Source organism: Oncorhynchus mykiss, chromosome 8 (assembly GCF_057628025.1).
Source record: "Oncorhynchus mykiss isolate SJ-2025 chromosome 8, ASM5762802v1, whole genome shotgun sequence".
In the NCBI taxonomy this organism is placed as follows: Eukaryota; Metazoa; Chordata; class Actinopteri; order Salmoniformes; family Salmonidae; genus Oncorhynchus; species Oncorhynchus mykiss.
In genome coordinates, this window is record NC_143029.1 from 74,399,319 (window position 1) to 74,411,524 (window position 12,206).

Consider the following 12,206-nt stretch of genomic DNA (forward strand, 5'->3'; position numbering starts at 1 on the left):
CGGCTGGGCTCACCTTTGTAGTCTAATAGTTTGCTAGCCCTGCCACATCCGACGAGTGTCTGAGCCGGTGTAGTAGGATTCAATCTTATTCCTGTATTGACACTTTGCCTGTTTGATGGTTCGGAAGGCATAGCAGGATTTCTTATAAGCATCCAGTTTAGAGCCCTGCTCCTTGAAAGTAATCCATGGCTTCTAGTTGGGGTACGTACGGTCACTGTGGGGATGACGTTGTCGATGCACTTATTGATGAAGCCGGTGACAGAGGTGGTTAACTCCTCAATGCCATCGGATGAATACCGGAACATATTCCAGTCTGGAGGATAGAATTATGGTCAGATTTGCCAAATGTAGGGCGAGGGAGAGCTTTGTATGCATCTCTGTGTGTTGAGTAAAGAAGGTCTAGAGTTATTATTTTTGTCACGTGACATGCTGGTAGAAATTAGGTAAAATGGATTAAAGTTTTACTGCACTAGGAGTGCCGCCTCTGGATGAGCATTTTATTGTTTGCTTACAGCCTTATACAGCTCATTGAGTGCGGTCTTAGTGCCAGCATCAGTTTGTGGTGGTAAATAGACAGCTACGAAAAATATTGATAACTCTTAGTAAATAGTGTGGTCTACAGCTTATAATGAGATATCTATCTCAGGCGATCAAAACTTGGAAACCTCAATAATTGATTTTGCGCACCAGCTGTTATTGACAAATAGACACATACCTCCATCCCTTGTCTTACCGGAGGTAACAGTTCTGTCTTGCTGATGCATGGAAAACCTAGCCAACTGTATATTATCCATGTCGTGGTTCAGCCACGACTCTGTGAAACTTAAGTTATAGTTTTTAATGTCCCGTTGGTAGGATAGTCTCGAACGGAGCTCATCCAATTTATTCTCCAATGATTGCAAGTTGGCCAATAGGACGGATGGTAGAGGCGGGTTTCCCACTCGCCGACTAATTCTCACAAGGCACCCACACCTCCCCTGTATCGGCATCTCTTCTTGATGCGAATGACGGGGATTTGCTGTAAATCAGAAGTAAATCCTTCGCGTCTGAGCCATTAAAGAAAAGGATTGTATACTACTGAAACACACATTGAAAAGTTTAAGCGCTCATTGAAAGTCTTTCTGGGAGAAAAAGGCATCAGCTTAATAACTAATTGTGCATGTAGACTAGAGTCCACTCAAGACAGCTGTCAAAATCTAAAATGGGATTGTAATCATCCGTTTGAGAATGGGCAAGTAAGGCGACTGAAGAACTAAAAAGACTGAGCTGGTTAAGCTGATTGGTTTAGGTCAGAAGGCCTCTGGGTCATTCTAACACGACCGCGTTGCCATGAACCATCAGCGCAGACGGCCGTCGTGCTAAGACAATGGGTTAGAAAGTTGATTGGTCAGGTCAGAAGGTTCCTTCCTACCTGGAATATCCTTGGGATCTCCTCCGTCTCTGCTCGGTACACATCACCCTGGGTAACTGGACGCACGTGGAACAGTTTGCTGCACACAACAAGCAATGACTGATGATTGAGTACCAGAATACACTGTCTCAGACAAAGTGTTACATTATCTATTTTATGATTAAGCAATAATTATCATAAAAAACTACTAAGACTGATATTTTGTCCACAAAACAAATTTCTAGTGTAAAGTGAATTACAATTAAATCCAAAATCATAAAACAAGCATACTTACTCGATATCTAGTACCATGGAGGGGTTGGACTGTTCTTTGTCCTGTTCATCGTTGTAGAACAGAATCTTCTTGCTGCTCACCACCACATACTGAGGAAAAATAGAATCAAGAAATAATGTTAGGAAGAATTGTGGTGGCCATAAGGAGTAGGCACTAGGCAGCACCATGAGCACAACCCGTACTGTGCCATTTAATATGAATAAATATATGTTGCATGTCAGTTAATGTCAGTAAATTGATGAAAAGCTTCCAGGTGACTTACCTGCTTCTTCCAGCCATATCGTTTGATATTAGGTTTATTAGGAATGGACAGCCAACCTTCCAGTCTGGATTCTACATAGACACACAAGATAGACACAAATGAAAACCAAGCCTGTGTAACACTGTCCCCAAAAAGTCATGCAGTGATCAAATTCAAACTTAACTGGGGGAAGAACAGAAAAGTCACGTGACAAGGCTGAGCCATACTACCTTAGAAGTTTCAAGTTCAACTTACTGAGTATCTCTCTGCTCAGGTTACACTTTAAAACAACTGTATTATGTGACAGGCAGGAGTTAAATATCCCATGCTGCTAATTCAAGCTCAGTAGTTTTAGAACCCATGCACAAGGGAGCCTTAAAGGGATATACAGAAATCACTAAAGCATGTAACATCCATGTTATTTTTTCCAGCAAGTTCAATATCAAGGAGTACATTCTACTCCATGAGGAAGAGGTTAGATAGATGTGTTGTAAAATAATGTTATATTCAGCCAATGGCTGACAGAACATGGACATCCTATCGATATAATTAGAATCACTAGCCAATTCAAATTGAAAGGTGCTGTCCAACACGGAGCTTCTGATGCCTCGGTCTCCCGTCACAGAGGACAGAGCCTATTTCATTGAAGATACACTATATATACAAAAGTATGTGGACAACCTTTCAAATTAGTGGATTTGATTATTTCAGCCACACCCGTTGCTGACAGGTGTATAAAATCAAACACACTGCAATGCAATCTCCAGTAGAATGGCTTTACTGAAGAGCTCAGTGACTTTCAACGTGGCACCGTCATAGGATGCCAACTTTCCAACAAGTCAGTTCGTCAAACTTCTGCCCTGCTAGAGCTGCCCCGGTCAACTGTACGGTGCTGCCTCTGGGAGCACAAAAGTCAGCACAAGAACTGTTCGTCGGGAGCTTCATGAAATAGGTTTCCATGGTTGAGCAGCCGCACACAAGCCTAAGATCACCATGCCTAATGGCAAGCGATGGCTGGAGTGGTGTGAAGTTCGCCGCTATTGGACTCTTGAGCCGTGGAAATGCGTTCTCTTGAGTGATGAATCACGTTTCACCATCTGGCAGTCCGACGGATGAATTTGGGTTTGGTGGATGCCATGAGAATACTACATGCCCGAATGCATACGTCCAACTGTAAAGTTTGGTGGATGAGAAATAATGGTCTAGGGCTGTTTTCATGGTTTGGGCTAGGCCCATTAGTTCCAGTGAAGGGAAATCTTAACACTACAGAATACAATGACATTGTAGACAATTCTGTGCTTCCAACTTTGTGGCAACAGTTTGGGGAAGGCCCTTTCCTGTTTCAGTATGACAATGCCCCCATGGACAAAGCAAGGTATGTACAGAAATGGTTTGTCGGTGTAGAAGAACTTGACTGGCCTGCACAGAGCCCTGACCTCAACCCAATCGAACACCTTTGGGATGAATTGGAACGCCGACTGCGAGCCAGGCCTAATCACCCAACATTATAGTGCCCAACCTCACTAATGCTCTTGTGGCTGAATGGAAGCAAGTCCCCTCAGCAATGTTCTAGTGGAAAGCCTTCCCAGAAGAGTGGAGGCTGTTGTAGCTGCAAAGGGGGGGGGACCCACTCAATATTAATGCCCATAATTTTGGTATGAAATGTTCGACAAGCAGGTGTCCACATACTTTTGGTCATGTAGTGTATCTTTCCATTACGTTGAGTTGGTAACACTAACATAAAGAGCATGCTTCGACACAACAAGCTACTAAAGAAGAGTGAATTGATCAAAAGCTCCACTTCAAGTGTGGGAGATTTCCTTGGTTCTGAAAAGGCATTGCTTCTGTTCTGAGGTGATCATGCCAACAAAACAAAACTTAAAAACGGTGAGTATTTGTTTGAAGAACAAGGCACAGGAAATCAAAGGAAGGGTTTGGTTCATGGTCTCCAGACACATTTTGAAAGGTGCTCAGAGTGATGAGTTAAACCACAGTGTTGTTGTCTAGTATTACAGTAGCCAACCTCTCATGTAGTCACTTTACTTTAGGAGTCATTCAGATTGTATGATAGCTTGTCCTGCTACAAAATAAATGTACAGCTGACAATGAAACTGATTACCTACAGAAGGCTAATTGATATGGTGCAATCAGCATTTGTACTGAAATAATGTTAGATTAAGTTCTATACTGTAATTGGTTTTTAACCCCTTCAAATAGCTTACGTGATTTTTGATTCACGGTTAGTAAATGAAAATGCCGCCAGCCTGGCACACTTGGTTAAAAAAATAACTTTGTTAAAAGACCAGAAAATTGGGCTTTAACTGTTCCTTTTGTCACTCAGAATGGCCTTTCAAAAAAAGTGTTGTTTAGAACATACAAGAGGGCTTTCCTTTTCACCACAAAAAAAAATGCCCCAAAAAGTTAGAAAAAAAATACGAGGCAAAAGACAATGTAGCACGGGCCAGGCACAATGAGGGTCCCCCAACTCCGAGTTACTCACAGAAAGAAAAGGATAGAAGATACAAAGGTAAGGAGGCGAGCAAGGAGAACCAAATGGACATGGGGAATAAGAGATGAGAGGACTTTAACGACAGACACTCAGGAATTCCATGTACAGTAAACATCGTTAGCAGGTCTACTAACTGACACTTGAAACAGGTGGGTTGAGAAAGACGAAAATAAGCGTTCTTCTATACTTACTTTACTGCTTCAGAGCCATACTGTCAGAACTCAAACACTCAATGATATATTCATTAGATATTATATTGTATTGTAAATTGTATATTAAAGTTAAAAGATTAGTCCAAATGAGGACTAAAAGAGATCCTAATAAAATACAATTACTTGAAATGGCTGGGATTGAATTTTAAATCATGTCCGGGTGATTGTTGGACAAGCCAGCCTGATGGACCAAACATCAAGTTCAGTGATCCAAAATCCTGCTCCTGGAGAGCCATCATAGGGTAGATTTGTCCTAGCTTAGTACCATCACACCTTCATTAGCTGAGTCGTGTGTGTGTGTGTGGCTTGACAGAAGCAGGATTGAGCCTCTTTGGCCTAGCCGGTACATTGACACAGCCGCCTTTTGTTAGTTGATCCCGCGGTGACCTTACCAGCGATGTTGCTGTCCGTCTCATCCGTCTGCAGGCTAATGACGCTGGAGTTGTCCATGCGCAGCTGCAGGTCGTTGAGCTTCTCCCTGAGCTGCTCAATGTCACTCTCCTTACTGTCCAGCTGCATCTGCAGCTCGTTGCGGTACGTGCACTCCTCCGACAGTTGCTGTTGTAGAAGAGGAGAGGCAAGCAGAATACACATTCATGAATACGCAGTTCATTTAGGGAAGATCAGAAGCACTGCAGCTTCAAGGGGGGATGCGGTGCTGCCTTTCACTATAGAGTTTAACGCCGTTCTAAATTAGGAATGGATTTGACTAAATCTTCCTAATTGTCCTATTGTGGTCATACTTGTCTGTCTTGCTTTTTTTTTTGTTTGATTTGAAAGAATACTATTAATTAAAAGGTTCAAAGGATCGTCGTCAAATGATTGAGACCAATTTGACCCTACTGTCAAATTGACAGAAACTGACTGACTGTATAATGCATTATTACTGACCGCCTGCATCTCGCTGAGCTCCTTCTGGTACTTGATGGCCATGTGGTTGAACTTATCCTTCTCCTGGTTGAGATCCACCTGCAGCTTGCGGTTCTCCTTCTCCTTCTTCCTCAGGTCGGTTGTGCTCCCCTTCTTCTTGGTGTCAAGCTTCATGTCCTTCCTGTTCATGATCTCTGCCAGTTTGTTCACCGCCTGGAGAGAGAGACAGGGTTGAGGGAGGGATCAAATGGGGGCAATCGGTTGAGGTTTATGTTTAACAAAATGGGGCAACACGTTGAGGGAAGGTTGTGGTTTAGGTTTAACAAAATGGGGCAACACGTTGAGGGAAGCTTGTGGTTTAGGTTTAACAAAATGGGGCAACACGTTGAGGGAAGGTTGTGGTTTAGGTTTAACAAAATGGGGCAACACGTTGAGGGAAGGTTGTGGTTTAGGTTTAACAAAATGGGGCAAACAGTTGAGTTAAGGTTGAGGTTTAACAAAGTAGGGCAATGGGTTGAGGTGTAAAAACTATGGGGTTGAGTTTGAGATGTAAATATGAGGCCAAAGGAGCTCATAACTATTGGTGTAATGTTAGTCAAAGGTTGAAGTGTCTTTACCTGAGTCTTGAGCGTGCGCTCTGTGCTGAGAACCTTCTCATAGTTGGCCTTGATTGTGTTTGTAATCTCCTCTTTCTGGGAGTCATACTCTGCAGAGAAGGGGACAGACAGCGAGAGGACACCAGACAGTCTTAGAGGGATCTAACTGACAGAGGCGACATAAGTGCCTATGAAGAAATTACCCATAGGCCTAGATTGTAACAGAAATGCAGAGAATATACAAATTAGACCAAGTTCTGAAAATGGTGTCTTGACATTACCTTCCTTCTGAGTGCGAAGCTTGTGGTCCAGCTCGGCCTTCTCCTTACTGAGGTTCTCCACGTCTTTGGTCAGGGTTTTGTTGGATTCCTCAAGCTGGGGAGGACAAGAAGAGAGACATTCAGAGGTTTAAGAATGTAGATTACCGGTCAAAAGTTTTACAACACCTACTCATTCAAGGGTTTTTCCTTATTTCTACTTGTTTCTACATTGCAGAATAATAATGAAGACATCAAAACTATGAAATAACACATATGGAATCATGTAGTAACAAAAAAAGTGTTAAATCAAAATATATTTGAGATTTTAGATTCTTTAAATAGCCACCCGTTGCCTTGACGACAACTTTGCACACTGTTGGCATTCTCTCGAATAGCTTCATGAGGTAGTCACCTGGAATGCATTTCAATTAACAGATATGCCTTGGTAAAAGTTAATTTGTGGAACTTCTTTCCTTCTTAATGCATTTGAGGCAATTAGTTGTGTTGTGACAAGGTAGGGGTAGTATACAGAAGATAGCCCTAATTGGTAAAAGTTCAAGTCCATATTATGGCAAGCAAAGCTCAAATAAGCAAAGAGAAAGTAATGATGGACTGTCATTTAAGACATGAAGGTCAGTCAATACAGAACATTACAAGAACTTTGAAAGTTTCTTCAAGTGCAGTCACCAAAACCAAGCACTATGAAACTGGCTCTCATGAGGACCGCCACAGGAAAGGAAGACGCATGCATTACCTCTGCTGCAGAGGATAAGTTCATTAGACTTACCAGCCTCAGAAATTGTTCAAGTAACATATCTCAAGATCAACAGTTCAGAGGAGACTGCAGGAATCAGGCCTTGATGGTTGAATTGCTGCAAAGAAACCACTACTAAAGGACACCAATAAGAAGAGACTTGCTGGGCCAAGAAACACAAGCAATGGACATTAGACCGGTGGAAATATGTCCTTTGGTCTGATTTCTGCGTCTTTATGAGACATATTACAGGTGAATGGATGATCTCTGCATGTGTATTCCTACCGTAAAGCATGGAGGAGGTGGTGTTATGGTGTGGGGGTGTTTTGCTGGTGACACGGTCAGTGATTTATTTAGAATTCAAGGCACACTTAACCAGCATGGCTACCACAGCATTCTGCAGCGATAAGCCATCCCATCTGGTTTGTGCTTAGTGTGACTATCATTTGTTTTTCAACAGGACAATGACCCAACACACCTCCAGGCTGTGTAAGGGCTATTTGACCAAGGAGAGTGATGGTGTGCTGCATCAGATGACCTGGCCTTCACAATCCCCAGACCTCAAGCAAATTGAGATGGTTTGATGAGTCAGACCACAGAGTGAAGGGAAAGCAGCCAACAAGAGCTCGGCATTTATGGGAACTCCTTCAAGACTGTTGGAAAAGCATTCCAGGTTAAGCTGGTTGAGAGAATGTCAAGCGTGTGCAAAGTTGTCATCAAGGCAAAGGGTGGCTATTTGAAAAATCTAAAATCTAAAATATATTTTGATGTTTAATTTTTTGGGTTACTATATGATTCCATGAGTTATTTCATAGTTTTGATGTCTTCACTATTATTCTACAATGTAGAAAATAGTAAAAATAAAAACTCTTGAATGAGTAGGCGTTCTAAAACTTTTGACCGGTAGTGTAGGTGTTCACAGCTGCCTGAGACACACACAAACAAATGTAATTATTAAATAGAACAAAGTTGGAAGTATACTAAGCTGTTGTTTCCGCTGTGCCCACATTCCTGGAGAGATATATTTTCCCTGACTTTGAAGAATTTTACAATGTAGGAGAGGTGTGTATTGAGTGAAGCGGTCCTGACCCGTGCAATGGTTGAATCCCTCTCGGAACCCTCCTGCTTGTGTCTGGCCATGGCCTTTTTGTTCTCCTGGCTCAGCTCAAAGTACTGCTCCTCCTGGAGCGCCCTGGCCAGCTGCTCCGACTCCGCCTTGGTCACTGTCAGATCCAGCTGGGCTGACAGGGAGTCCCTGGAAGAATGGAAGAAGGACAGACAAACATGTGTGTTGATTTGGGAAGTAGGCTGGTCGAGAAAAGCTGCACCCCATATTTTGACAACACTGATTGTTGCTATATTGACAAAGGACTGATATTACATTACACCTACATTTTAGTTACTTCGCAGATGCTCTTATCCAGAGCAACTTACAGGATCAATTGCCTTGTTCAAGGGTAGAGACATATTTTTCACCTGGTCGGCTCAGGAATTCCAACCAGCGACATTTTGGTTACTTGCCCATCGTTCATAAGCGCTAGGCTACCGGCCGCACTTTTCCATTTGTTACCTTTCGATGTGCAGCTCATGCACCTTCTTGTGAACTTCCTGGACCTGCCGGTTCCTCTCCTCGATCTCTTCCTTCAGTTCCTTCACCTGAGTTTTATAAAGCGTCTGGAGGTAGAGACAGGAGATATGGCATCAGTCAGTGAGCCACTGAGCAGGGTTATAGGGTAGTGAGGTAGATGGCCCCTACTCACTGAGAAATACTGTTCGGCCTCAAGCTGGTCCTGAAGTTCCCTCATCTGTCCCTCGTTGCCCCTGTATTGCCTGGAAGACGAACACACAAACCATATGGTTAACATATTGGATACAGTAGCGAAATAAACATTTCAAAACAACCAAAACAAACAGTGCTGAAGGGGAAACGCAAACTCTGGTAAAATCCTTAAAAAGCCTTTAAACGTTTCAGACAAAACTTTAGTGTATAGATTATTAACTTAATTACACTATACAGTATGTCCCAGGGTTGTATGTAGCCCGGGCATACCACCACCCCTCCCTGCAGCGCTCCGTAGTCAGAAAGCTACAGGAAGCAGACGGATTAACAGTCCACTCATTCTAATGGGAGGAGCTAATCCTTAACCCTGTGGTGTAAACATTGTCACAGGGGAGCTTTGCTACAGTCAATGTCTAAGCTGAAATAAGAGCCTTTTTACTGGAATAACGACCAGCTATAGGGCCATTTAACAGACTCCCAAAGCAATATTAGCTAGCAGCAGCAAGGAATGTAAAACTACAGACTATTACAAACTTTCAGAATAGCATTTAGCCAATGGAGTCAGAAGTGTGTCTGGAAGGTATTGCATTCATTTGGAAGGGAGGTACACACATTGAGACGATACTCAATGTAGCCTGTCAAGGATCAAGCTAGAAGTTACCAACAGATCTAGAAAAACCCCTATCCCAAACCTAACCATTAGGATGGGGGGGGGGGGGAATGAAAATATATTTGACCCTTGTATCAGTGACTAGGGGTAAACTGAACTATATACCCCCACACAGGGGATTAGGTAAAGTTAAACTGTGGTGGGCTGTGACGACATGTGGCAACTTTGGAGGATATTCTCACTTGGTGAGCTGTGCTAGCTGGAACTCGAGAGAGCGCTTGTTCTCTAGTGCCGTGTTGATCTCCTGCTTCAGCTGCTTCTCCGAGCCCTTCAGCCGGTCCGCCTCCTGGGAGCGGCTCTTGAGCTCGTTCTGGGCCAGCAGCCTCTTACTGGACTCCTGCTCCAGATGGATCCGCAGAGCCTGCACCTGCAGGGGAGAACAAGGGATGTTAGGACAAGAGAACCACAGTATGTCCTAACTACGCTGGGATTATACCAGATTTCTGCTCAGTTTTTTCTGGAGGGCCGAATCCTAACTTGAGATCTGCACGTTGAAAACTTTATTTATTGCGAAAGCCTCATTAGTATCGACTCATGATTAACGTTAATTTTTTTTGCAGATGGGGGTAGTTGTAGGATATCCAGAAAAGTGGCTAAACATTTTTAGGGACAGTGCCCATGGACCTCCACCCCAGACAGGGTGAGTCAATGCTGGGGTGATGGTGTTGAGTGGTGCTGGTGCTCACCTCGTCCTCAAGCCTCTCCCTCTGCTTCATCAGCTGCTCCATCTTCTGCACCGACTGCTTGAGGTCAAACTCCAGCATGGAGCACTGCTTCTCTACCTCCACCACCCTGCTCTCCGCTCGCATCCGCGCCCCGCTCTCCTCAGACACCTTGTGCTGCACCGCTGAAGGGACAGAATGAGGGAAGGAGATATCACTCAGTTGCAACTATCCATCATTCAATGGAAGAACCTCACTGACAGATTTAATAGGAAATTTGTGTTCAGTCATTTGAAATGACCCACCCACCACACAGGACAAAACATTTTAGTGCACCCCCCTCTTGGCAGTGGATCATTTGTTTTGTAGTGTTAAAGTACATTTCCTGCAATTCGACACATTTTGCCATGAGGTGGTGAAACTTTGTTTTAAAGCTCATTTCCTGCAGTTCTACATATTTTGCCATGACGTATGCCATGTTCATATGAGTGAGAGTGACTAACAAAATTAAATGAGGGCCCCCTGGGCACAAGTACTGCATGCCCCAATGGCAATTTGGTGATTACTACTAGGTTTAGAATGCTGGCTAGACTACTTTACCTAGCAATATAAAATAATATTAGCTGATATGGGCTAATTGAGTGACTGACAAGTGGAAAACTACCGATGCACTACAACATTTCTAAATTGCCCGATGTGTATTCTACTATTCTAACTCAACAATACGGGGTCGGGGCTCCCTAGCAACCGCGGGGCCCTATGCACAGCGTGTAGTCTGCGTATAGGCAAATGTCTGGTAGACAAATGTTGCTTCAAACGGTGCTAGTTGGAAGGTGGGATTGTGTCCAGATGTTAATATGTAGGGAGGTAACGTCTGGACATGCCACATGGAGTGGAGTCCACTCCCTCAATTCCTCCCCATCCGTCCAGTGCCCCCTGGGTATGAGTGGTGCAGGTGAGAAAGAGAGGGAAGAGATAGAGGGGGACACAGAAAGAGGGAGAGAGCAGACAGAGAACGAGGGAGAGGCAGTAGTGGTGGGTAGGGCATGCTCTAACAAGGGCCCAGATATACCATGCATGGCAGCCGACTTGGCCTCCTCAATAGACTCGTATTTGTCAGTGAGCTGGGCCCGCGTCACTCTGTGTTCTGTGTGCTCCTGGTCCAGACGCTGCTGCAGTGTCTTTAGCTTGTAGTTCAGGTCGATCTCCAGGTTGTTCTTATCCTGTTGGTAGAAAGCGTAGAATTACATATAGAATCCCTAGAATGGAAATTGGCATCCTGGCAGCGCGTGTAAAAATGACCAGTAAAACATTAATTCTGCTGATCTCTATGGTAGAGGGGCTCTTAACTGGGTGTAAATGGGACTAAAATACCAGTTAGATATACATGTGGTTGTGTTTTATACATGTCTTTGATACTTCCATTTGGACCACTACTCACAATAAGTGGACATGTTAGCCTGATAAAGCACGGTATGTGAGTGACGTGGAGAGACTTAGAGGGCCCAAACCTTCTCCAGGTTGTTGCTCCTCTCCTGGGCCTGCTTGCGTTCCGTCTCCACTTTGGACAGGCTGAGCTTCAAGTTCTTATTGTCCTGTTGAAGACCTGTCATTCGCGCTACAGACACACAGAGAGAGGGAAACAAAGAGTCACCTTCAAAACAGTGGTTTGTGCAACATGCTAAACCCATGTTGACAACACCATAATGCATAGCATTCAGATTTGGAAAACTATATTTGTGGAGTAACGAAACTGGACAATAAAGTATTATTTTTCTATTCCATATGGATGCCTGTAGACTTGGAATTCAGTCTGAATTAAGAGCAATATATTATATCAACACAATCCATCAGATATATTCATCCCCAAGACTTCAAAGCGCTCCTCTACAGATAAAACATGACTGTTGGACAGATAAGTCGGATGTGAGCTCTGTGGGCATGGGCAGTGCCTGGGCACGTCTAAT

At 43.7% G+C, this 12,206-nt stretch overlaps 1 protein-coding gene across 2 annotated transcripts in view; it reads right to left on the reverse strand.

The window, feature by feature from the left end:
* Positions 1 to 12,206, reverse strand: part of LOC110530503 (rho-associated protein kinase 1) — a 69,099-nt gene that overhangs the window by 4,942 nt on the left and 51,951 nt on the right. For both annotated transcript variants that reach the window (XM_021613647.3, XM_021613646.3), the window contains exons 17-30: positions 11,751 to 11,857; positions 11,312 to 11,462; positions 10,264 to 10,424; positions 9,760 to 9,944; positions 8,888 to 8,957; positions 8,698 to 8,801; positions 8,217 to 8,382; positions 6,395 to 6,488; positions 6,135 to 6,223; positions 5,539 to 5,730; positions 5,040 to 5,205; positions 1,948 to 2,018; positions 1,686 to 1,774; positions 1,412 to 1,490 (exon numbers count right to left, since the gene is read on the reverse strand). In XM_021613647.3, coding sequence (XP_021469322.2) covers positions 1,412 to 1,490; positions 1,686 to 1,774; positions 1,948 to 2,018; positions 5,040 to 5,205; positions 5,539 to 5,730; positions 6,135 to 6,223; positions 6,395 to 6,488; positions 8,217 to 8,382; positions 8,698 to 8,801; positions 8,888 to 8,957; positions 9,760 to 9,944; positions 10,264 to 10,424; positions 11,312 to 11,462; positions 11,751 to 11,857 — 1,724 coding nt within the window. The remainder of the gene's footprint in view (positions 1 to 1,411; positions 1,491 to 1,685; positions 1,775 to 1,947; positions 2,019 to 5,039; positions 5,206 to 5,538; positions 5,731 to 6,134; positions 6,224 to 6,394; positions 6,489 to 8,216; positions 8,383 to 8,697; positions 8,802 to 8,887; positions 8,958 to 9,759; positions 9,945 to 10,263; positions 10,425 to 11,311; positions 11,463 to 11,750; positions 11,858 to 12,206) is intronic.